The sequence below is a fragment of the Protomyctophum parallelum genome (assembly GCF_964188405.1).
Source record: "Protomyctophum parallelum genome assembly, chromosome: 11".
Taxonomy (NCBI): domain Eukaryota; kingdom Metazoa; phylum Chordata; class Actinopteri; order Myctophiformes; family Myctophidae; genus Protomyctophum; species Protomyctophum parallelum.
This window is the reverse complement of record NC_139707.1, coordinates 41,677,979-41,700,623: the sequence shown is the minus strand read 5'-3', so window position 1 is coordinate 41,700,623 and position 22,645 is coordinate 41,677,979. Positions and strand designations below refer to the sequence as shown.

The 22,645-nt window shown below is 49.2% G+C and overlaps 1 protein-coding gene across 3 annotated transcripts in view; it reads right to left on the bottom strand.

Annotated features, from left to right (window-relative positions):
• LOC310867416 (cyclic AMP receptor 1) overlaps nucleotides 1–22,645 on the bottom strand; it is an 85,912-nt gene that overhangs the window by 37,440 nt on the left and 25,827 nt on the right. For all 3 annotated transcript variants that reach the window (XM_083777496.1, XM_083777497.1, XM_083777498.1), the window contains 2 exons: nucleotides 12,133–12,211; nucleotides 6,502–6,549 (listed from right to left, as the gene is read on the bottom strand). In XM_083777496.1, coding sequence (XP_083633622.1) covers nucleotides 6,502–6,549; nucleotides 12,133–12,211 — 127 coding nt within the window. The remainder of the gene's footprint in view (nucleotides 1–6,501; nucleotides 6,550–12,132; nucleotides 12,212–22,645) is intronic.

Here is a 22,645-nt window from a genome sequence, read left to right as displayed (position 1 = left end):
TTAAGTCCCGCGTCGACGTGAAGGTCAGCCACACGCTTGAAATTCAAAATGCGGCGGCTGAAGTCACGGGATAACTCGTGGCAACATGTTTGCAGTAAAAGAAAAAGAAAACCACCTTAGTGTCCATTTAACCCCACGGAGAAGTGTGTACCAAATGGAAAAACCTCACGGGTCCATTTGGTTTCCGTGTGTGTGCTGTGAACACTCTCTCCGGTGGCTTGAAATAACAGTGGGGTTTTCATGTGCAACGGTGACGGACGTGTGGAAGCTGAGCTCGCTTAAAGCACAGAGACTCTTGTCTCCCGTCCACAGCATAGACGGTGTGCATAATGATAGGCCTACATAGTGAATAACCAACGCACACGGCTGAGGCGCTGAACACATCATGAGAGCATGCACACACACGCACACACACAAACACACACACACGCACACAAGCACACACACACACACACACACACACAGGAAGAAGCCCACGACGTCCCCCATTGTGACTCAAGGCAAAGCCCTATGTTGATCAGTAAACAAACACCCGTGGCAGATAACGAACAAGCAGCGCGCTGTTTGCTCAGCCAACTCTGTCGCTGTACCCGACGGGCTTCAACTCGTTGGTCGGTCTGTCTGTGTGTGTGTGTGCCATGCGTGTGTGTGTGTGTGTGTGTGCACACGCACGCGCTCACGTGGTCGGTGGGTGTGTATACGCATCCGTGCATGGCGTGCAAGCTGCTCTTAACCCTGGCATTCATTCATATGTCCTCTCTCTGACCTGCAAGAGCAGATGATCTAAGACCTTTTGGCTTGCGTGCCGACGTGTGTGCATGCTGTGCAAATGGGCGCGCGTGTGTGCGAGTGCCCGAGCGTGTGTGTGACTGTGTGTGTGTGTGTGTGTGTGTGAGAGAGAGAGAATTCACGCTTGGCCGTGGACAAACCCCTGAAGACCCACACAGTGTGCCACGGCACTGTGACTGACGTCTCAGATAACCGCTAACACTGGCTATGTACGTCAGCACTCTAGGCAGATACCGAGAGAGAGAGAGAGAGAGAGAGAGAGAGAGAGAGAGAGAGAGAGAGAGAGAGAGAGAGAGAGAGAGAGAGAGAGGGGGGGGGGGAGAGGGGGGGGGGGAGGGGCAGGGGTGGTGGGGGCAGAGAGAGGGGGAGGGAGAAAGCCACAGAGAGAGAGAGAGAGAAAGCTGAAGCAAGGCTGACTCAGAGAGAAAAATGGATCAAGAAAGAAAGGCACATACACAGGGAAGAGAACGCACAGAGCGAGAAACAAGAGATGTGTATGCGCTTGCGATTGTGTGCGCGTGCGTGTGTGTAATACTGTAATACAAAGCGTGTGAGGAATGGAAGGAGGGGGGCGAGGGGGGGGGGGGGTATGCGGAGAAAGAGAATGAAATCACCAAAGCCAGTGGTCTTCAGACCCAGCAGGAATTGCTTTCCCTAGTTTACACCTGCTGGCGCGCGCACGCACACACACACGCACACACACACACACACACACACACACACACACACACACACACACACACACACACACACACACAGAGAGAGAGACAGGGAGAGAGGGACATGCATGTATACAGTCCCACGCGTGCAATGACACAAAGACACACACGTGCACACACGAGGGTGTGTGTGTGCGGTACATGCGCACAGCGAGGACGGCTGGCTGGCTGGCTTGGCAACTGCAATCGCCGGGCTGTGTTGTTTTAAAGCATCGCAGCGCGCGCATAAACACTCATAAATATTCATGACCATGAACCTGGCCTGCTGCTTTATTCATGCTGTGCGTGTGCGTGCGTGCGCGTGCGTGTGCATGCGTGTGCATGCGTGTGTGTGCGAGAGAAAGAACAGAGCAGGCATAGGGAGGGAGAGGGCAGAGCGAGAGATGGAAAGTGGGAGAATGACGGAGAAGTGCAGAGAGGAGAGAGAGGAGAGAGATGAGACCGGGAGTGTGATGAAAACCACTGTTGATTTATTTACGCACTGTGTTACACAGAGCAATTAGCACGCGAGGAGGCGAAGGACGACGCACACACGTGCACACACACACACGCACGCACACACACACACACAGACACACACACACACACACACACACACACACAGGCTCCCGCAGACTCCGTAAATAGTCAAACACACACCAGTTTGCACACTGCACTCACACAACACAATTCAAACACAGACCGTATAGACAGATACACACATATACGCACACATGTTATTATGTTATTAACATCACTATTATTACAAACAAAAAAAATTGACTATTTATGAAGCGCTTATCAAAACAAGGTTACGAAAGTGCTTTACATAAAACTCAAATACAATCAGCAGCAGAGTATCAATTACAATTAAGGCATTTAGGACGCTCTTAATCCAGAGCGATTTACATTATGCACTACAAAATGGTAATATTCAACACCGACGGACATTCAAGTTGGTCAAGTTGGGAAGACGGCGGTTTGGCCAGCCTCTTCAGGCACTAGGTTGTTGTTCCACAGCCAGAGGGCCGTGACAGCAAAGCCACTCTGTCTTTGTTTGCCTATATTCATAATCCAGTTTAGTGGCTTTCCCCTTTATGTTTTTTTGGGGGGGGGGTGACATGCAGTAAAAGGCCGTTGGGATCAGGAGTCGAACCAAGGTGCCTGGACCGCTGAGCCACGGCCCAGGCCACATACTTACAGGTTTAGGTGATATGGTGACCACCGAAGCGGTGGTTAGTAACCTTTGTTATAGTAACTTTCGGTGGTCACCTTTATCACCTAGAACTGGAGTATGAACAGGCCTTCAGGAACAACCAGCTGGTTCCCTCCTGCCTGACGACCGCTGGCTGCACACCTGTCACAAAGGGTGCTTAATAAGACATGTAAATATAGGGGCCAGGCCACAGAGTTCAATCCGATCAATCACAGCTTTAAAAGGTTCCTGTTGAGATGATAACCGCACATTGTCTTCAAATGCAGTGACCACCATTTATTTACAGGGAAATAGCAACGTTTCGGCCTATGTGGCCTTCATCAGGCTATCTTTATGAACACAAATGAGAAAGCATCCTTTTTGCATCCTTCTCATTTGTGTTCATAAAGATAGCCTGACGAAGGCCGCATAGGCCGAAACGTTGCTATTTCCCTGTAAATAAATGGTGGTCACTGCATTTGAAGACAGTGTGCGGTTGTTTTCCTTGTTCATTTTTGGGGCACCGTACCCTCTCCTACGCACCTGTCGCTTGTAGGTGTGCAAAAGCTTTGCTTTTCATCCTGTTGAGATGATAAAAAACATGTCATAAAGATTTCTTAATTTCTTTATTTTTCTCTCATTGTTTGTGCTGGGATCAAATGATTAACACATGTGGTCTTGGGACTTCGTTGGCTAAAAGACCAAGTGATGACTGACTTTGAGAATGTGTAAAGGAATCTCGCTCAGCGATGAGAATTATGACGTTTTGTCAGTTCAATTGAAGGAAATTATTTGACATCCAGACTTTATATCTGCTCGACGCCGTCGACGGTTAAACTAAATCGGGACATTCTTTTTTTTTTTAGGGTTGCCGCTAGGCTTCACCAGAACATAATACTTGTTGTATCGTCTAGATAAGAATGGAAGGAGATCTTTGTCTACGTATAATGTTGCCAAGGGAAGCATATAATAAGGAAAAAAAGGGATTGGACCTCAAATAAAACCTTGGGAGGAAGGGGAAACATGGACACCAAATGATCAAAAAAATACATACAATTTGCACATGCTCTCATGCTCTCTATCTCTCTTTCTCTCTCTCTCTCTCTCTCTCTCTCTCTCTCTCTCTCTCTCAGAAACAAACTCATGAATATACACATGTGCTCTCTCTCTACACGCAGATCAACAACCTTAAAGGGTTACTCCAGTTCAGCGTGCAGTAATTACGTCAGCCACTTAGGGGCAGCATCTACATAACCTTAACCCTTAGCCGGGCCTCCTCAGCCCCCACTGGCCCTACCCTGCACTGGCCCCATGTGCAGCCCTCAGACACACAGCAGGCAGAGAGAGAGAGGAGAGGAGTTCCCTACACACTACCCTGCATGGCCCCCATGCAGCCCTCAGACACACAGCAGGCAGAGAGAGAGAGAGGAGAGGAGTTCCCTAGCCTATAGTCCCTACACTACCCTGCACTGGCCCCCATGCAGCCCTCAGACACACAGCAGGCAGAGAGAGAGAGGAGAGGAGTTCCCTACACTACCCTGCATGGCCCCCATGCAGCCCTCCTCAGAAACACAGCAGGGAGAAGAGAGAGGAGTTCCCTACACGGAGGGAAGGAAGGGGACTGTGTGTGAATAGCTGGAGAATACCAGCTCTCTGCATACGGGGCCGTGTCTGGGAGTGCGTCAGAAAGAAGCGTATAGAACTTTGATGGGATGACATTAGGCCAGCAGTCATTGGTGGTACACACAGTCCGAATATTTCCCAAATTATTATATGTCAAAAACCCACGTCAAGTGTGTGTGAAGGAAGGGGAGAATGTTTAGGCCTGACACAAAGATGAAAAAAATGATAATACACTATATATCTGATTGACATTTATATATACCACTTAAAATGGTGTAAAAGATCGGTTTCTCCAGATAGGGTAAATTGCCGATCACCGATCGGAGCGAATATCGGCCGACACAGTGGCCGATTCTCAGAGCATCTCTAGTTGACAACCAGCGAGAGGAGAAAGCGTTCCCGCAATGGGATGCAATGTAAAGACGGCACAGGGACTGCAACTCGGCACAAACACTGTTTATGGGCCTGCCATGACAATAACACCCAGGGGGCCCGGTGGTCAGGGGACTCGTGGAACATGGGCCATGTAGGCATCGCGGGGATTAAACCTGTGACATTCCAGCTATGTAACGGTATCCCTGCCCAGCCCCAGCCCCAACCCCAGCAAATATCACCCTCCCACGAACACCGGCCGATTGTTGAGGGGGCTAGGCCCTCCTCCAACTTCTGGCTTTTGGCAAAACAAACAGAACCCAAAAAAACAGAACCCAAAAGAAACAGGACTCCATCCATTTATCTTCGATGTTTTCTTTAAGCGGTGGTGACGTCATGTGGGCAGCCACAGTGGGCGCCGCTCACTTCACACAAGTGTGATTTGTTCATAAACAGTATAGATGCTGGTACAAAGCCAGCTGCAACACGGTGGGTTTGAAGCCCCAGACTCCGTAAGAGTGGGCAGGTCCTTAACACCATGGGTGCACAGGACGAAGTTCACCGTCTTTAGTAACGCCCAGTGCCCAGGACGAAGATTGATCCAAACGGACGGATATTATTGATATCAAAACTGATCGCATCGCCCCACAGGCTGTTGTGCAACATTCGATGTTGCACAACAGGCGCTCCCAGCAACATTCGATGTTGCAACATTCGATGTTGCAACATTCGATGTTGCAACATTCGATGATGCAACATTCGATGTTGCACAACAGTGGGACGTCATCGAAAATGTCCCCCCCCTCTGTTTAGCCGACGACACCGAGAATCTTATAACGTTAATAACTCTTGATCAAAATCATCCCGTCCAATTCTAAGCAAAGATTATGTGTTAAGACGGCCCACCGCGGAATTATTCATACACCTCCCGATCGCCTCTATAGAGTGTTTTGGCTACATCTAGCTGCTTCAGCCACATCCGGGATGGCATCCGGTCCGTCGGGTAAATGTGCTTCCGCTGCTATAAATCGTTATGTGCGCTCTGATATAATGGATTAAATAACCCTGGGTGTTGAGCTTGAGCTTCCGCTATATAACGGCCTCTTTTTAACCTTTAAAAACCACCGAGCCACAATAAAATCCCGCGCGGCACGCCAAGCCGCAATAAAAATGCGACCGTGAAATCTATCAACTTATAGGAACATATGCGTGCGGTTATGAGCTTTACACATGTGGAGCCGCAACGTTATGCATGAAATCCATCCTTCAGCACCGAGCCAAGAGGAGCAGATGAACAGTGTGTACTTTCTATTTTTTTTTAAACAACACACATCATGACTTGATTACTTCCCACTATCTGTAATTCTATAAAGAGGACTATAATTCTCTCTTTTTCAACCGGCTTTATTTTTGCATTCCACCCCCTGCCTCCATGTCTGCCCCTCGCTGCTTCGGCAACCGATACAACTTTTCCCTCGCCTCTCCTGATTTCCGAAGGTCAGGGAACGAGGCGCGGCGTGCTAGGGCGGCTCTCACAATTTGCATGAACTGCCAGCAAGCACGCACAGCCACATAGCTCATGCACACGCACGCACACACACACAGAGAGAAAGAGCGAGTGTAGCAGGGTCAAATTGCTCCCTGCTGTGTGTGACACCAACCCAGCGTGACCTCGACAGCTAATCCTGCACACACTCTAATCCTCACGCTGTGTGCGTGTGTGTGTGTGTGTGTGTGTGTGTGTGTGCGTGTGTGTGTGTGTGTGTGTGTCTTGGTCACTCATTCCAGTAGTGAGGTGTGAGATGGTCGGTCAGGCTCTCTTACCTTCCGTCTCTCCCTCTCTGGGTTGAAGGTTCCCAACCACGACTGAATCTGTGCCAAAAGAAAACACACATGCAGAGACAGATTAAGCACACGCACGCACGAGCACACGCACACACACACGTAGACATTTACAGTCAGTTGTTTCAGACATCTTCAAATGCCCTGGGGGAAAGGCAGGCTCTGTTGTGGGGGTCTCGCCTGGTGGTGGGAGTGAGAGGGAGAGAGAACTGCAACTAAGCCGGACACGATCCTGCATAATTCCTCCCACCTCCTCCTCCAACCTAGAGATAAATGGGGTATACTGGAGCAAACGAGGGGAACGACTCGCAGGTGTGAAAGCCTTTGTGCCCCGTTGTGCGCTGAAAAGGTTACGAGTCACACAAACGGCCGCTTGGCTAGGTCAATCAAAGCTTAACCTGGATTTATTTATCTTTATTATTTTATTTTTTGAACTGTATAACGTTCAAATTGCGTGTATATGCACCCCATGTATGTCCGTGGCGGGGCTCACAGACATGCCCATACTGTATATTATGGACCGGACATTCACATTGTCAACGTAATAATAATAATAATAATACCCAGCAATGACAGGCAGGCTGATATGATATATCAGCCCACATAATATGGACATGCCCATCATCAGCACATCAACCTGGCCCATATATTGAGATGCCGATGACAGAGAGAGACAGAGGGACAGCGGGATGAGGACAAGAGAGGGCGATGGTATACTCCGTATGCCGAATTATGCAACACATTTGACCTGTTGTTGTTTTTTATATAATTTTTATCCCACGATTTTGCAGCCCATTTTTTCACCCAGTGCCAATATTATCTAATGTAATCCTGGGCGCTACACTTCCTCTGCCAACCTGGGGGGGGGGCAGCGGACTGACCTCATGCTTCCTTCTATGCATGCAGAGTCCAAGCTGCTTCTTTTCACCTGACAGGGGGGATTTTCGCCCGGAGTTTCTCTCCCTTCACCTGCTCCTGTGCTCCTAGCCGTCACGCCTCATCACTCGGCAGGGTGCAATGAGAGATTGCTACTCCACCAGGCAGCGCACCTTTAGCCCATGCATATGAGCCCCGATGGCGTTTCTGTTATTAACGGATGTTATTTGATTTAGATAAATAGCGGTGCTTAGACAGAGATAGGGTCCTGTGAAGTACATATGTCTCTCTCTCTCTCTCTCTCTCTCTCTTGCCCCTTTCCTTTCCTGCTGTCCCGACACACACACACACACACACACACACACACACACACACACGGCGGGTGGCGTTTGTGAGTGGGTATGTCTGTGTTGGCCGTGCAGATGTGCTGTTAAATATTGTATACATACCATGTGAGTGAGTGTGTGTGTGTGTGTGTGTGTGTGTGTGTGTGTGTGTGTGTGTGTGTGTGTGTGTGTGTGTGCGTGTGCGCGTGCACGTATAACCCGGTCCCCCCTACCCGCCAGTCTCTTTCCGCCACCCGTTCTAATGTGCCCGACTCGCACTAGAGCTAAACGCTATATAGACGCAGCCAGGAGAGCCGTAACAGCTCCCGGGTCTCCGATACGAGGGACTGATGGCATCGCTGCTGCACGCAACACCAGATGAGGAGACGGTAGAGAGACACAGAGACAGAGAGAGAGAGAGAGAGAGAGAGAGAGAGAGAGAGGAAAGGGTGGGGGGGGGGGGGGGGGGGGGGCAGGCAGCATTCACAAAAAAGGAGTGGTATAAAGAGAAAAGTAAAAAGTGGAGCAAACACGACAGATCTCAGATCTCTCTGGAGGAGATGTGGAAATATATATTTCTCCGCCTCTCTGTCTCAGGAGGGGAGGCGGGGGGGGAGGGGTGAGGGGGGCGTGCGGAGAAAATGTCAATAGACACACAGGCGCTGCACACAACACAAGACAGAGATTTGTCACAGCGTGTGTGTGTGTGTACTGTCATTGTATGGTTGGGGGGTGGGGGGGGTAGCAGCCTGGAGGCTTTATGTAACCCAAGGAAATCAGAGGCAAGTCTCTGGAGGGCCTCTGTGAGCTATACAGTACGCATGTATGTACTATATGCAAGTATATAGTGTAGGAAATGTTTACAATTTAAAGGGGGGGTTGGTCTGCTCAATATCTTAAAAAAAACGATTAAACATTTCCATTATTATAAACATACTAGTGTATAGAATTACTGTACAAGGAAGTGGACATATTCATTATTTTTTGTTGTATCCCTTAACCCATTTAGGCCTGAGGCGGATTCTATAAAAACGCCTCTATATATCCTGACCTAAGTTTTCTGAAAAACTTCAAATATTTTTTTATATAGCAGCATCACATTTTTAAAATGTTTGAATACTGTACATACTGTACAGAACCCCAAAATGGGTTCCCGGCCTGATGGGGTAAAACACCAAAAGGGGTTCTCGCCCCAGAATGGGCGAGAATGTAAAATGACTTTGAAATCGGGGGGGGGCTGCCCACAAGACCGTGTTCGACGTGGTCCAACCGTTTGACCATGTGTTGTGTGCTATATTATAGAACACAACAATGACATATTATCATGTCCATTATGGTAACGTATTAGGGCCTGCTTGAATTCATACTGCATTCGTGCCTTTCGATGTTTGACATATGGATCCTCTGTGCCGGTCGGGGTCCTTTATAGCGCACAGGCTTTGAATTGTACATTGAGAAAATAGGAAGTAGATATTTCAGTGTTCTCTGCGGTGTATTATTATTATTTTTTCAAATTTTCACAAAATACACATACACCACATATATATATGCGCACCCACGCACACGCACACACACACACACGCACACACACACACACGCACCAGCAGCATGGAGACCACTGGACTAGGAGCGCTTCCATTCAGCTATTCATTAACTCAACGTTGCCATGGTTTCCCTGCAGCAATGTGATTGCCATTGTAAGGCTTTGTATGTGTGTGTGTGTGTGTGTGTGTGTGTGTGTGTGTGTGTGTGTGTGTGTGTGCGCATGCGTGCGTGCGTGCGTGCGTGCGTGCGTGCGTGCGTGCGTGCGTGCGTGCGTGCGTGTGTGTGCGTGCTTGGACGTGTGTTGGGACAGCAGGAAAGGAAAGGGGGCGAGAGAGGGAGAGAGACCTATGTACTTCACAGGACCCCGTCTATAGATGTCTGTAGCACCCACTATTTATCAAAAATCTAATAACATCCGTAAATAGCAGAAACGCGATCGGGGCTCATATGCATGGGCTAAAGGTGCGCTGCCGGCTGGAGCAGCAATCTCTCAGTGCACCCTGCCGAGCGATGAGTCAGGCATGACGGATATGAGGAGCAGGTGAAGGGAGAGGAAGGAGTCACATCTGTCAAGACAGCCCCCCCAATCCCAAGGCCTCTCTGCTTCCAACCCCCCCTGGTTAATCTCTCCAAATGTGCCGTGGTTTTGCTAATAAATCTGATTGTCGCCAACGACTCGATTTCGTTACTTTCCCTGCGGATCACGACATTCCCGACTTTTTTCCCCCCCATTGTCTTTCCGCGCTGAACACGCTATTCCCGACTACTTATTCGCCGCTTTTTGATGACTTTTAAGACATACAAGATTTCCGTCGGACAACCGCGTCTGTGTCACGTGAAAACAAAACACTGACGCTGGATTCTCGGGGCTTCTGGGAAACCGAGGAACAACGCAAAGTCTACGGTGCGTAAAGCGTCCATCTTGCTCTGTTGTTTCGGATCGCGACGGTGGAATATTTTTGGACTCGATGACAAACGATGGATTGATTTATTTATTTATTATATCCCCATTAGCTTACTGTGAAACACAGCAGCTATTCTTAGGCTTAGGCATAGGTCTTAGGGACTACTTTCAGGCGGATTTTCATGAAATGGGAGGTACAATAGAGACGTGGCGATTATTCAAAGGTGAGTGAAAAACAACGGCAGTCAAATGGGGATCACGATTATTTAATCCCGCAGTCTAAGGCTCAGACCACACCACTGTAACTCCTTGCAACAAAACAAACCACACCAATGCAACTCCTTGCAACAAAACAAACCAAACCAAGGAGTTGCATGGCGACCCTCTGGTGTGGTTAGGGCTTTAGTGTTAATGAGCAGCTCAGTGGCCTTGCGGTTAGAGTGTCCGCCCTGAAACTGGGAGGTCGGGGTTCGATCCCCGGCCTGCAGGCCAAACCAAAGACTGTGGGGGGGGGGGGGGGGGTTAGATCAACTACAAATGATTCTGTAGCGCGGCATTGGGCTGCGGCTCACCGCTCCAAGAGCTGGGTCAAATGCCGGGGCAAATACGGGCAAATACGGTGTCAAATAGTGGGACTTTAACCTTTGACTAATGAGCAGCGTGGACATTTTCCTCCCGCAGACGAAAAGGGAAGAAAACATCTCTGCCGTGTCCGGCCAAGATCTCGTCTCCCTCTCTCTCTCTCTCTCTCCCTCCCTCCCTCTCCTCTCTATCCTTTTACCGTGCTGTCGCCACCTAGCCCACTTTCAAAGCTTTTCAAATTCTTTCAAGTGAGACAGCCTGCAGCTGAAAAGAGATAAGGCTTGAGCTCTTCATAAATATGACAGAGAAGGGGGGGGGGGACAGAGAGAGAGAGAGACAGCAGAGAGAGAGAGAGATGGAAATGGGGAGAGCAAAGACACGTGGGAGGCAAATGAAGGGAGAGTGCCAGAGAGAGGAGAGAAACAGGTAGAGACAACTGAATTCTGTGAGCAGAATGACTTATGAGATGCAGGTTGCCAACCAACCAACCACATTCATTTATTCTCTTTATCAGGTCTGTGATAAAGGGCTGCCTAGCCTCCAGCCACCCCCCCCCCCCACCCACCCACCAACCCCACCCCCGCTACTTCCCCTCGGCTGCCAGCATGCAGGCTGCCTATCCGTTTGTTTGGGTTTGTGTCTATCTGTTCATCGGTCTCTCCCGTCACGTGCGAGCGACAAATTCTATACGATGATGCTTCATTGTATATGGTCGACGTAACTCGAGATACATTTGTCCACCGTTCTCAATTTTTCCCCCCACCGGGGAGCATCTATCGCAAACGCACGCACGCACACACACACACACACACACACACACACAAGTGTGTGTGTTGTTCTTCCGCTGCCTCTACTATGACTGACTGTGGTGTGGCGTGGCGTGGCGCGCGGTGTCGTCAGGCCAGGGGAATGGCAGCTATGAGAGGCCGCCTGCAGGAATGTTTGCCCGGGGCTACTCAACAACTGCACCCTCGCTGTGGCACACATCACACTGAGCTATGATGAGCCACGGTTGAAGAGAGAGAGAGAGGGGAGGGAATGACAGCAGAGAGACAGAAAGCGAGAGAGAGAGAGAGAGAGGATACACAGGGAAGTACGTCCGTTTCATCAGGCTCATCGCCTGAACTACAGGGCGGCAGTTGCATCCACGCACGCACACAACACACACGCACACACAAGCAAACATGCACTATTATCTCAGCTATTCAGGGGGACCATTCATGCCAATTTGCTAAAAGGTCACAGTGGATTCGAATAGCTAATGGGGCCGCCAACGCTCTGTCCAAGCCCTGCTTGGACTGATGCCGATTAGAGGCGTGCTGCAGGTTGGGGTTGGGAGTGGGGGGGCCGGGGGGGGGGGATGGAATGAGAACGACTCACCCTCCGATTGGCCACGCAGATGATCCTGGCGTAGCAGATGATCATCAGGAAGATGAGGATGAACAGAGGCACGTACCATCTGCAAAGCACAGACACAGAGGGACAGACAGTCAGACGGAGGAATGCGGAACACGCACGGCAATGACAGGAACTCGTTTGTTTTGTGTGATACTCGGGTGTTCCTGCATGTGGCCTCTGGGCGGTCCGGTTTAAACCGGCTTTGTTTGTTTGTTGTTTTGATGTACTCTGCCAAAATAGACAATATCTGAAGATTATAAAACCAAAAAACCATGTCCCAATGAAGCAAAAACGACCGTTTCCCCCACGTCCTAATGAAGCTTCATATGAACTAATGTCATGATTAGTTATTAGCCACACAAACCCGAACATCCCTATTGTGGGTTGAAGGGATTCCGTGTGGAGAGGAAAAAAAGAGAGAACCATCAACCAAGTATGGACCGCTTGGGGGTATAGTGTTTTTAAATTAATGAAGCATAGCAGCATGTCTCTTTGTTGTGTTTACCAAGTTGCATATCATTCTGTTATCTGTCAGTATGTGCTTTTTTTACATGTGCTTAGCTAATGTATGCATAGGGGCTGTCACCATTATTACATTTTACTTGAGGATTCATTGTCATACAGAAAATTGCGATTAACGATTTAATTGTCGTCGGTTCAACACTCGGCTTTTAGGCTTCGTGAAGAAAAGGTGCATGGGACAGATATGACAAATAACTTACATAATGAAATAACCTTAAATACTTTATATGAATAGTGGAAATCGCAGATCTACGAGCTCAAAACGCGTCACACCGTGCCGCGTTTTGAGCTTGTAGAGCTGCTATTTCCACTCCTTTTGAAGATGTTTGAAAATACTTTTTTTTTAAAATCAACATTGAAATGATTGTCAGAATTACGACGACTATTCAAAAGAAAATGTGCGATCATTTAAAATAATTGTGATTAGGCGATTATGTAACGATTGTGACAGGCCTGTGTATGTACTAGTGTACTGTACTGTCTGCCACCCCCCCCCCCCCCCCCCCCTGTCAGGGTGTGTCTCTGTTGGCAGACACCTGGCCGGTGGAGCAGGGAGGGCATGGCCTAAACTGACTTTATAATCCACTGCCTAATAAGTCTCTCTCTCTCTCTCTCTCACGCTCAATGACACCATTTTGTTTTGGTTTGCATTTTTTAGGGCTTTTGGCAACAACTCCACACACCACGTCACATCATACTGTCCACACCTCAAAGTGTGGGACGGGGATGAGTAATGCACGTATATTTATCTCACTGGTAAATATTGTTGCTGTTATTCTTATTGCATTGTCGAGAAACAGAAACCAAAGAATTGTACTCCTATAAAGGCTCGTCAATAAGAAATTGAAGCTGCCAAAAAAAGCAAAAAAATTAGAAAGATGAGTAAATATACAAACAAATGAGTGGCTGGTGAAAGGCCAGTGTGGGTGTCCAGATTATGAATTATCTTTAGGATTTTGTAAATATTGTAGCCTGATAGGTTATTGGTTTATCTATGGTCCTAGATTACACTATCTCTATGCATTTGATGTATTACCTTGCGTTCACTTTGCACCACAATCGCTGTGGATTAAGAGCGTCTGCTGACTGCTTAAAATGTAAATTGCAAACTCCAGTCCTGGAGACTAAAATAATAATTACATTTACCCAACATAAAAAATGTATCATTTGCTTAGACACCCATCTTTTAAGCCCTAACCACACCGGAGGGTCGCCATGCAACTCCTTGCAACATGCAACTCCATGCAACTACTTGCAACCATTATTCCCAAGATGCAGCTGGTGTGGTTTGGGCCTGAACCAAAAATACATCGCATGGATGCACCTGGGACGTATCCTCAGTGATCGGGGTTTTCGGGTCTCCCAACATCATACCCCTCACTCAGGTGACCCAGCCGGGGTGATCAAGTCCACAACTTACGTCCCAGTAGCTACCCTCGATCAGTCCCATTAGGGAAAAACCAGGGCCACACAATCCGTTCCTCCTGAACTACTCTGCCGGGACTGGGAGGTGTACTATTCCAGCGCGTGGAAGGACTAGGTTCTGTGAGTTGACTCGTGTCCGGGCCCCTCCTACGTCTCACCAGGTCCACTCCTGCTCTCACGAGGTGCAGCCCCTGTGCATTGCACCAGACTCCCAGCACCAGGACCTTCATTCAGGAATGGTGGATTCTCGAGCGGCAACGGTTCCGCAGGCTCCACTCCCATGGTGGGCTTGCGGCTTGAGTGGCCCTCCTAAAGGCCTCACCGTGGGTTTGTTGGGCTTCTTCCTCACAGAGGACACAGGCTGGGGCGGCCAACCACATACTGCTCCCGGGTGCCGTCTACATTCCGGCTGCCACCCGTCTCTCCGGTGGTCACCAGACTATTCCTGGTTGTCACGGAGTCTATTCCTATGAGTCACTATAAATAGAATAACTAAAACAACAATTCTGGCTTTGATAAGAAGAGTGTAGAGAGACAGGAAACAAACAGAGAGCCAGGGAGTAACATGCAGGTCCGCCCAGCCCAATTTTTCAAAAGCAGCAAAAATAGATCTACAAGCTCACAATGGCTTAACCATCTTCTAAAACCTTAGCTCTAAAGGCTTCCAAACCCCAGAGAAAACTCCAAACCACAGAAAAAAACATAAAAAAATTAAATTAAAAAGTGATTTTTAATATGCTCTGAAGACGGCTGTTTGTAAACATGAGAAATTGCATCTGAGTCAGTCTTGCATTTTTTTTTTGGGAGTGCCGCTTTTTCCACTTCAGTTGGTTTATCATATACAGTAGTTTGTGGTTCATGAGGTTAGGTGGTTAAACTAAACTAGTATGCATGCCGAGTGCATGGGAGTATATAGTGGACAGTGTTATAGGCTGACCAGCAAATTGCTGCCGTATCTAGGAGACACTATATTTAGATATAAACAGACTCAGCACTGGTGGTGAGGGCTTTCCTACTGTATATATTTTAGCATCTTCACTGAAGGGGGAGGGAGGGTAATAGAGATTGAAGGAATGCAAGAAAAGTCACAGCGCAGGAAAACACGTTGCATTCCTTTGGGATGAGCGTAGCTCAGAATGCGGAACGGACAGAAAGGTACACGAGAGAGAGAGTGGAAACGCCAGCACATCCTGAGCAGATGAAAGGGAGCCAGAAAGGGGGTGTGTGGGGGGGGGTTTCGTGGGCCGTGCTTTATAGAGAGAGGTGTACACACAGCCTCGTGTTATGCAACCTCCGGGGAGGTGATCCCTCGCCCTCTCCGAGGAGTTTCAGCCTCCTTTCCTTATAATCACAAAACATGCCTTTGTCTCGTTTTGACGGACAAGTTCCCTAATGTGTAGAACCTGTATAATCTCCACTGAGAGAACAACACACACAACCACACACACTGCATGGGAGGTGGCGGCAGCAGCTCTGCTGCACCTTGCAGCGATGCATGCACTCTCTGTGTGAAGATCCTCCGTCAGCCAAAACCAGAGCCTTTGAGATGCAGAGTTGCTATAAGTTCACCCCCATCGGGGCAATTATTTCGCAAGCAATGCAAGAGCATGTAAATCAGGGGGTGCTGAAAAAAGGTATAGCTCGTGATCTATACCAGTAGATCATTAAGGTTGCGCAGGTAAGGTTGTGTGTGCGTGTGGCTGTCTGTGTGTTTCTATGTGCAGGGCTTTGCTGAAAATGAGCACCTGTGCTCAGCTACTTCCCTGGGTAAATAAAGAATAAAAATGAATAAAAAAAAGACCACATGACCCTAAAAAATATATTATTTAAATTTTAATTTATTTACATTTTTAAAAAGGCATCTGCCGCTTGAATTAAGGTGACTTGATTGATTGATATCAAAAAGGGCATCAGCTCAAACCCACGATGCAATACTTTGTTTTCAAGTATTGTAACATCCGTATAGCATTATAAAGTTATATACAAGAAAGCCCTACCAATTCAAAGTTTTCGCCCGGTATTTCCCCATTCCAAGTGCGTTAGTCTTATATGTAATGTCATTGCCGCTATTCCAAAGCCTCATTGTTTAACTATTTTCAGCAATTGGGAGAATATTTTTTGGGGTGGGTAGAGCTTGCTGGTCATTTTGAAAGTAGTCGAAAAAGTGTGGACACCCCTGATTGTAAATGAATCAATTATTGCCAAAACCAAATTATAGTTTTAGGCGTGCCATTGGACAACCATTAAAAAACTACTGTATAATTCCAAACACACATGAACCACATTACCTGTAGTGTTTCTGAATCTCAATGACGCTGAGCCAAACGTCTCACACACAGCAATGGAAAAATGAACATACACCGAGGATTTTACCATCAACTGCACTGCACAACACATAAATAAAGATTTTACACTCACAGAGCTAACAGTTTGCATGTGCAGTTATAGCGCCACTATGAGGCCGATTTGAAAAGATGTGGGACAGAGGCTCTTCCTTGGCCTACTGGTGCTGTGCATGCAAAGTGTCACACCGATCGGTCCAACGGTGCCATGCGGACAGCAGCTATTCACAGACGGACAGACAGACGGACGGGCAAAAACTAAAGAAATTGCAATAGTATAATCGTTCAAGGTTTTTTATCACATTTGTATAGCCGTTTTTAGCCCAAGGAGTGTATTTCATGCAAAATGAATGCTCGCAATTGATTCGGAATCAGGAATAACCTCTAGTTTGACATGAATTTACCATGATCCAAAATGTATATAATAATCAATTTTTAATATGTTATTTGGATGACCCAAAGGATCATAATAAACCTAGAATTATTACTATTGCAATTTATTTAGTAGTAGTAGTGTAGTGCGCTTCTGCTAAAACCAGACATCAAATATAAGTAAGACCGTTTAAGTTTGGAAACAACCGATAAAGCGTGTTGTGTTGTTTTGCAAGGCTGTATCAGTTTCTGGATGGATATGAGGATGGATATAAGCTCCCAAAGGTAAATATCTATCCTGCACTCAGACTGTTCCTGATGAAAGCACATTTATACTTTTTTTTTTGGTAACCTCTCAAAAGGCACGTATCACATACCGGTCCCAGTTTTTAGTTGTCATGTCCACTGTTGTCTGCCGACGCTTGTGGCAGAAAGCAGAAAGGAAACCCGCTGAACGTTCTCAAATTGAACACCTTATTGGCAGCGCACCGAGTCCGCAGGCATTCATTTCAAAGCCAAGATGTAACGGTGAAAGGAGACTGAGCTTCACACATTACGCTCCCTCAAGTCCTGCATCGAACACGATTACATTGTCTGTGTCTCTCTGTGTGTGTGTGTGTGTGTGTGTGTGTGTGTGTGTGTGTGTGTGTGCGTGCGCATGCGCCATGTGTGTGTGCGCGTTGCGTGCGTGCGTTTTTGTATGTGATACAGAGAAAGAAAGATTGTGGTGTGCACATTATTTTGGGACATGTGTGTGAGAGAAACAAAGAGTGTGCCTGTGCAAGTCTTTGTGTGTGTGTGAGTGTGTGTGTGTGTGTGTGTGTGTGTGTGTGTGTGTGTGTGTGTGTGTGTGTGTGTGTGTGTGTGTGTGTGTGTGTGTGTGTGTGTGTGTGTGTGTGTGTGTGTGTGCACTCGCGCATGCGTGCGTGCGTGTGCGTGTGTGTGTGTGCGTGCGTGTGCGCGTGCGTACGCTGGCCCCTGTCGATACAGGACGGGAGTGAGGCGAGTGATGAGAGCGTTTCAGTGAGACCTGCGCCAGCGTCACCCCTGGAGTGATTTAATAACCCACTCTCTGGAATAAACGGCGCCCAATTACGCGCAGCGCACCTCCTGTTAATGACGGAGAGACAGGGAGGGAGGGTGGGGGTGCAACGAGGAAGAGTGGGGGGTTGGCGGAGGAGACGAGATGGGGAGGGGGAGGGAGGGGCACGTGGCCTTTTAACCATGGGAGGAGGGGGAAGGGAGAGAGAGAGAAAGGGAGCGAGAGAGAGCGGTGAAGGGGGGGGAGGGGGGGGTAGAGAATGGCGGGCGGCAGCTACAAAGTGCTCTAATTAGCATGATAATGATCTGCCATTAGAGTCCGCTGTGCTCTACAGCTGAGCACAACCCTGCATGCACGAGAGAGAGAGAGAGAGAGAGAGAGAGAGAGGGGGGCGGGGGGGGGGAGGTGAGATTGGGAGGGCTCAAGATAGAGGACATGGAGAAAGAGAGGAGAGAGAGAAAGAGCTGAGAGAGAGATGGATGGAGGGAGGGGAGGGGGGAGGGACGAGATAGAGGGGAGGGAGATGGAAAGAGACAGAGACAGAATGAGATGGACAGAGAGGGGGGAGAGAGAGGGGGGGGGGGGGGGAGCGGTGGTGCCAGCGGAGGAGAGAGACGGAGAGCGAAGCAGACGGACGGTGTCACGGTCGTAAGACGTGCAGGCGGAGGGACGCCGCCGCCACGAGGCCCCCGCGGAGCGCAGAGTAGACAGGAGCCGTGGCGGAAAAGAACACTAACTCAAATGTTTTTTTTTTACTCGAGTGAAAATGTAGCAATACGTTGCAATGCATGAATACTCTGTTACGAGTTAAGAGGTCCAGAATTCATAATGCACTCGAGTAAAAGGCACAAAGGTATTGGCATCAACATGTACTAAGAGTACAAAGTACTCGTCATGCAGAATGTTCCATTTCCATAAAAAAAAACATTTGAAAATATTCGATCTACAAGCTCGCGATCCGACGCATTGTGAGCTTGTAGATCGGCTATTTTCAAATGGCCGAAATGTACATAGGGCTGGTTGTAAACTTGTATATAATGGTTAGTTAATGTATGTTTTGTAATAATAATCAAAATCTGCAAAGTAACCAGCAACTCAACTTTTCACAATAAATGTATAGTGCAGTAAAAGTGCAATATTTGGATTTCGAGATGCAGTGGAGTAGAAGTAAAAGGATTGGACAATTATAAATGCTTAAGTAAAAGTGCAAATACCTCAAAATTGTACTTAAGTACAGAACTTAAGTAAATGTACTTAGTTACTTTCCACCCACTGCACAGGATGAAGGGACGCGAGGACGGGGGGGGGGGGGGGGGTACTAAAGCTCAGAGACATCTAGGAAGACCCTACACCACTATGACACACACACGCACAGACACACACGCACGCACGCACACGCACACACACACACACACACACACACACACACACACGCATGCGCACACACAGACACACACACTCACACACAGACACACGCACACAGACACTCCCCCTGCCCCTGGCCTCAGATCTCCCTAGGCTGGCTGAGGTGAGGGATGGATGAAGGGCAGAAGAAAAGAAAAGAGGTCTTAATTAAACTCCGCCGCCAGCGGTGCAGCGGCGGAGACGAGAGCGCCACGGGGACAGTCTCCGTGCCTGATAAAAAAGGCTCGACATTCCGGTGCCTCCTCGACTGTGTGACCCAGAAAGATTCTACACCGACCGAGTGAACGATCGGGATCTACCTGTTTGACGGCTTTGTGGCGCGGTAAAAAAAACAAAAAGGGCGACGGGGAAGCGACAATGCCAGAAAGAACTAAAGAGAAAGGGGGGGGGGGGGGGGGGGGGGGTGGAGGAGAAGGGGAACAATGCTGCAGACAAAGAGTGCAGTGTGTGGGAATAATGCTCGCCTCATCTCTCGTCTCCAAAAACTGTCCGCGTGCCGTGCAAGAGCGATCGCGCGATTAATGCACGCGCGTATTTGTTTTATGTACGACCGTAGTCAAAGCAGTGTCTCATCCGTCAATTTAACCACAACATATCTCCTGTACTGTATCTATTTACAGTGTGTGTGTGAGTGTGTGTATAATAGTGTACATGCCTTGCCGAGCCACGAGGCCCATAGGGCAGGAGCATAATATCTGCATGTTTCTGTATCGTGAGGGCGGCATAATACGTACATGTACAAGTTACGTACAGTACACCCCCCGTGGATATGACGCTGGTACTGTATGTCACGGATGGACCAAGCAAGGAGGTTCTACTGGGTCCCAGTTTTATAGCCTTTGGTATGAACCCGGCCGGGGGGAATTGGACCCCCGACCTCCCAGTCTCAGCACGGACACTCTAACCACTAAGGGCCACTGAGCTGGTATACAGTACGGAAACCTGCTCCAAAACTGAGTGGTGCAACTCCCCCCCCTCTCTCCCCCCCCCCCCCCCCCCCCCCCCTCTCCCCTCTCTCTCTCATTAGCAGGCAACAGTACAGCACTGTCTCTCTCTCTCCGTTTCTGCATGGCACAACAGCGCCCCTACTGGTACTCATAGTCATACTCGTGCTCATAGTCACATAGGCGGGTGGGTAGGCGCATGGGTGGGTTAACGTCACATAGGCGCACGGACACGGACATTGCTGTTCCTTGGAGTGGTTGCACCACTCAAAAACTGAGTGGTGCAACTCCCCCCCCCCCCCCCCCCCCCACCCACCAACAGTGCAGCACTATCCCTCTCGCTCTCTTTCCGGCACAACAGCGCCCCCTACTGGTACTAATAGTCATATACTGGTGCTCATTAACCAACACATATAGGCACATATAGGTGAACCAACACAGGCATAGTAGGTGAACACGGACATTGCTGTTCCTGGGAGTGGTTGCACCACTAAAAAAAAAAGTGGTGCTCGTTATTATACCCACACATTTGTGTGGTGTCACTTCTGTCGTGTCCTACTCCTCCTCCCCTGCCAGTGAGGAGGAGCCCCCACCGGGAGGACGTCGACGTAGAGCCTTCGTCCTTCTACTCTTCCCGCCCCCCAACAATCCCTGCTGACGGGTGCCACCCCCCAGCCCGTGGGAATACGTGCGATGACAATTATCACCCTATAACCCCGGCTTGCTTGCTTCCCCCGAACACGGGACAGTTCGCCCCGACAAAGCCCGGACGCGCCGTGAACCCCCACAGACATAACCACTCGTAGATACACTATTTTCAGTACGCGTGTGTGTATGTATTGTATACACATGGGTATATTATGCTAATTAGGATGTGGGAAAACCAAATGTAGTCTGGGACACTCTGGTGGTGAGGATGGGGGGATGGGGGGGGGGGGGGGGGGGGGGGGGTGTCACATTTGCTTCCACCATTGTGCAGAGTTACGACGAGCCTCCCGATGGAAAATGCTGAGAGCAGTGACTCAGTGTTTCGAAATGCTGACTCAAGCCTCGGTCGCTATACACCCCCCATCCCCCACTCAGCCTCCACACAGTCCCCCCCCCACCCCCCCGCTCCCACCCCCCCCCCCGTCTTCACACAGTCCTCTGCTTTTCCCTTCCGTCCGTCCGTCCATCCGCCCGCCCGCCACCCTCTCTCTCTCTCTCTCGCACACTGTACAGTTCGTCCCCCGCCTCCCCAGTCAGCGCTTGTGCGCACCGCTGAACACTGATGAAGACGGACTGCAGGGCGGGGGGGGGGGGGGGGGGGGGGGGGCTGGGGGGCTGCGGGCGGGCGGAGAAGATGGGGCAATCTCTATTTCTCGTACTTTCCGTTGCCTAGTCCCTTGCACGTGCTCTCTCTCTCCCTCACCCCCCCCCCCCTTTCCATCTCTCACTCTCGGTGCCTAATCACGTCCCCCCCCCTCTCCCTCCCTCCCTCCGTCTCACCTCTCTCTCCTCTGCCTATTTCCTCCTCTCTCCCGCCAAGCTTTCCACTTTTCACCTTATATATTTTAACTGCTGTCACCCACCGCGCCTCCTCCTCATCCCGTTAGGTGTCAGAAGTGCACGCGCGTGCGTGCGTGTTATTTGTGTGTGTGCGCTCGTGCGTATGCATGCGTGTGTGTGTGTGTGTCGTGTGTGTGTGTGTGTGTGTGTGTGTCGTGTGTGTGTGTGTGTGCGCGCGCGCCCGTGTGTTTTGCTGACGGGCGTCTCGGCCTCTAATCTCTCGTCTGGTTTGATGTAATTAGAGCTAATGAAGATTCCCTGATCCTGTGAGCTCCTCGTCCCCCCGGGCCGCGATGCCGCCGCCGCCGCCGCGGAGGACTAGAAAGAGAGGGAAGAAAAGACGGAAAGAGCCGGGAGAGAGAGCTGATAAAAAGAGACACCGGGCTCAGCGCTATACGTGTCATGTCGTGCTGCGCGCCAGCGTCTGGATGGATGCGTGTGTGTGTGTGTGTGTGTGTGTGTGTGTGTGTGTGTGTGTGTGTGTGCGTGTGCGTGCGCACGCTGTGCATGGTGCGCGTTTGTTTGTTTATTTGTTTAGCGAGATTGATTCCCCTGCTGATGCTGCGAGCTGCAACGCGATTACCTTGGCTCATAGCGAGGCATTTCTCTTTGTTTGTGTGTGTGTGTGTGTGTGTGTGTGTGTGTGTGTGTGTGTGTGTGTGTGTGTGTGTGTGTGTGTGTGTGTGTGTGCGTGTTTAAGGCACTATACTGGGAGGATTGGCAGAGCTTTTCCAGACTTGGAGGCCAGTTGCAGAAAGCAGCAGAAGACACCCTCTCTGCACAGGCTTAAAAGGAAAATTCCATGCTAGAAGGCTTTCTTACCTTTATTTGTAGTCGTTACGTCCCCACCAAAGAGGACCAGGTGTTATTTTGGG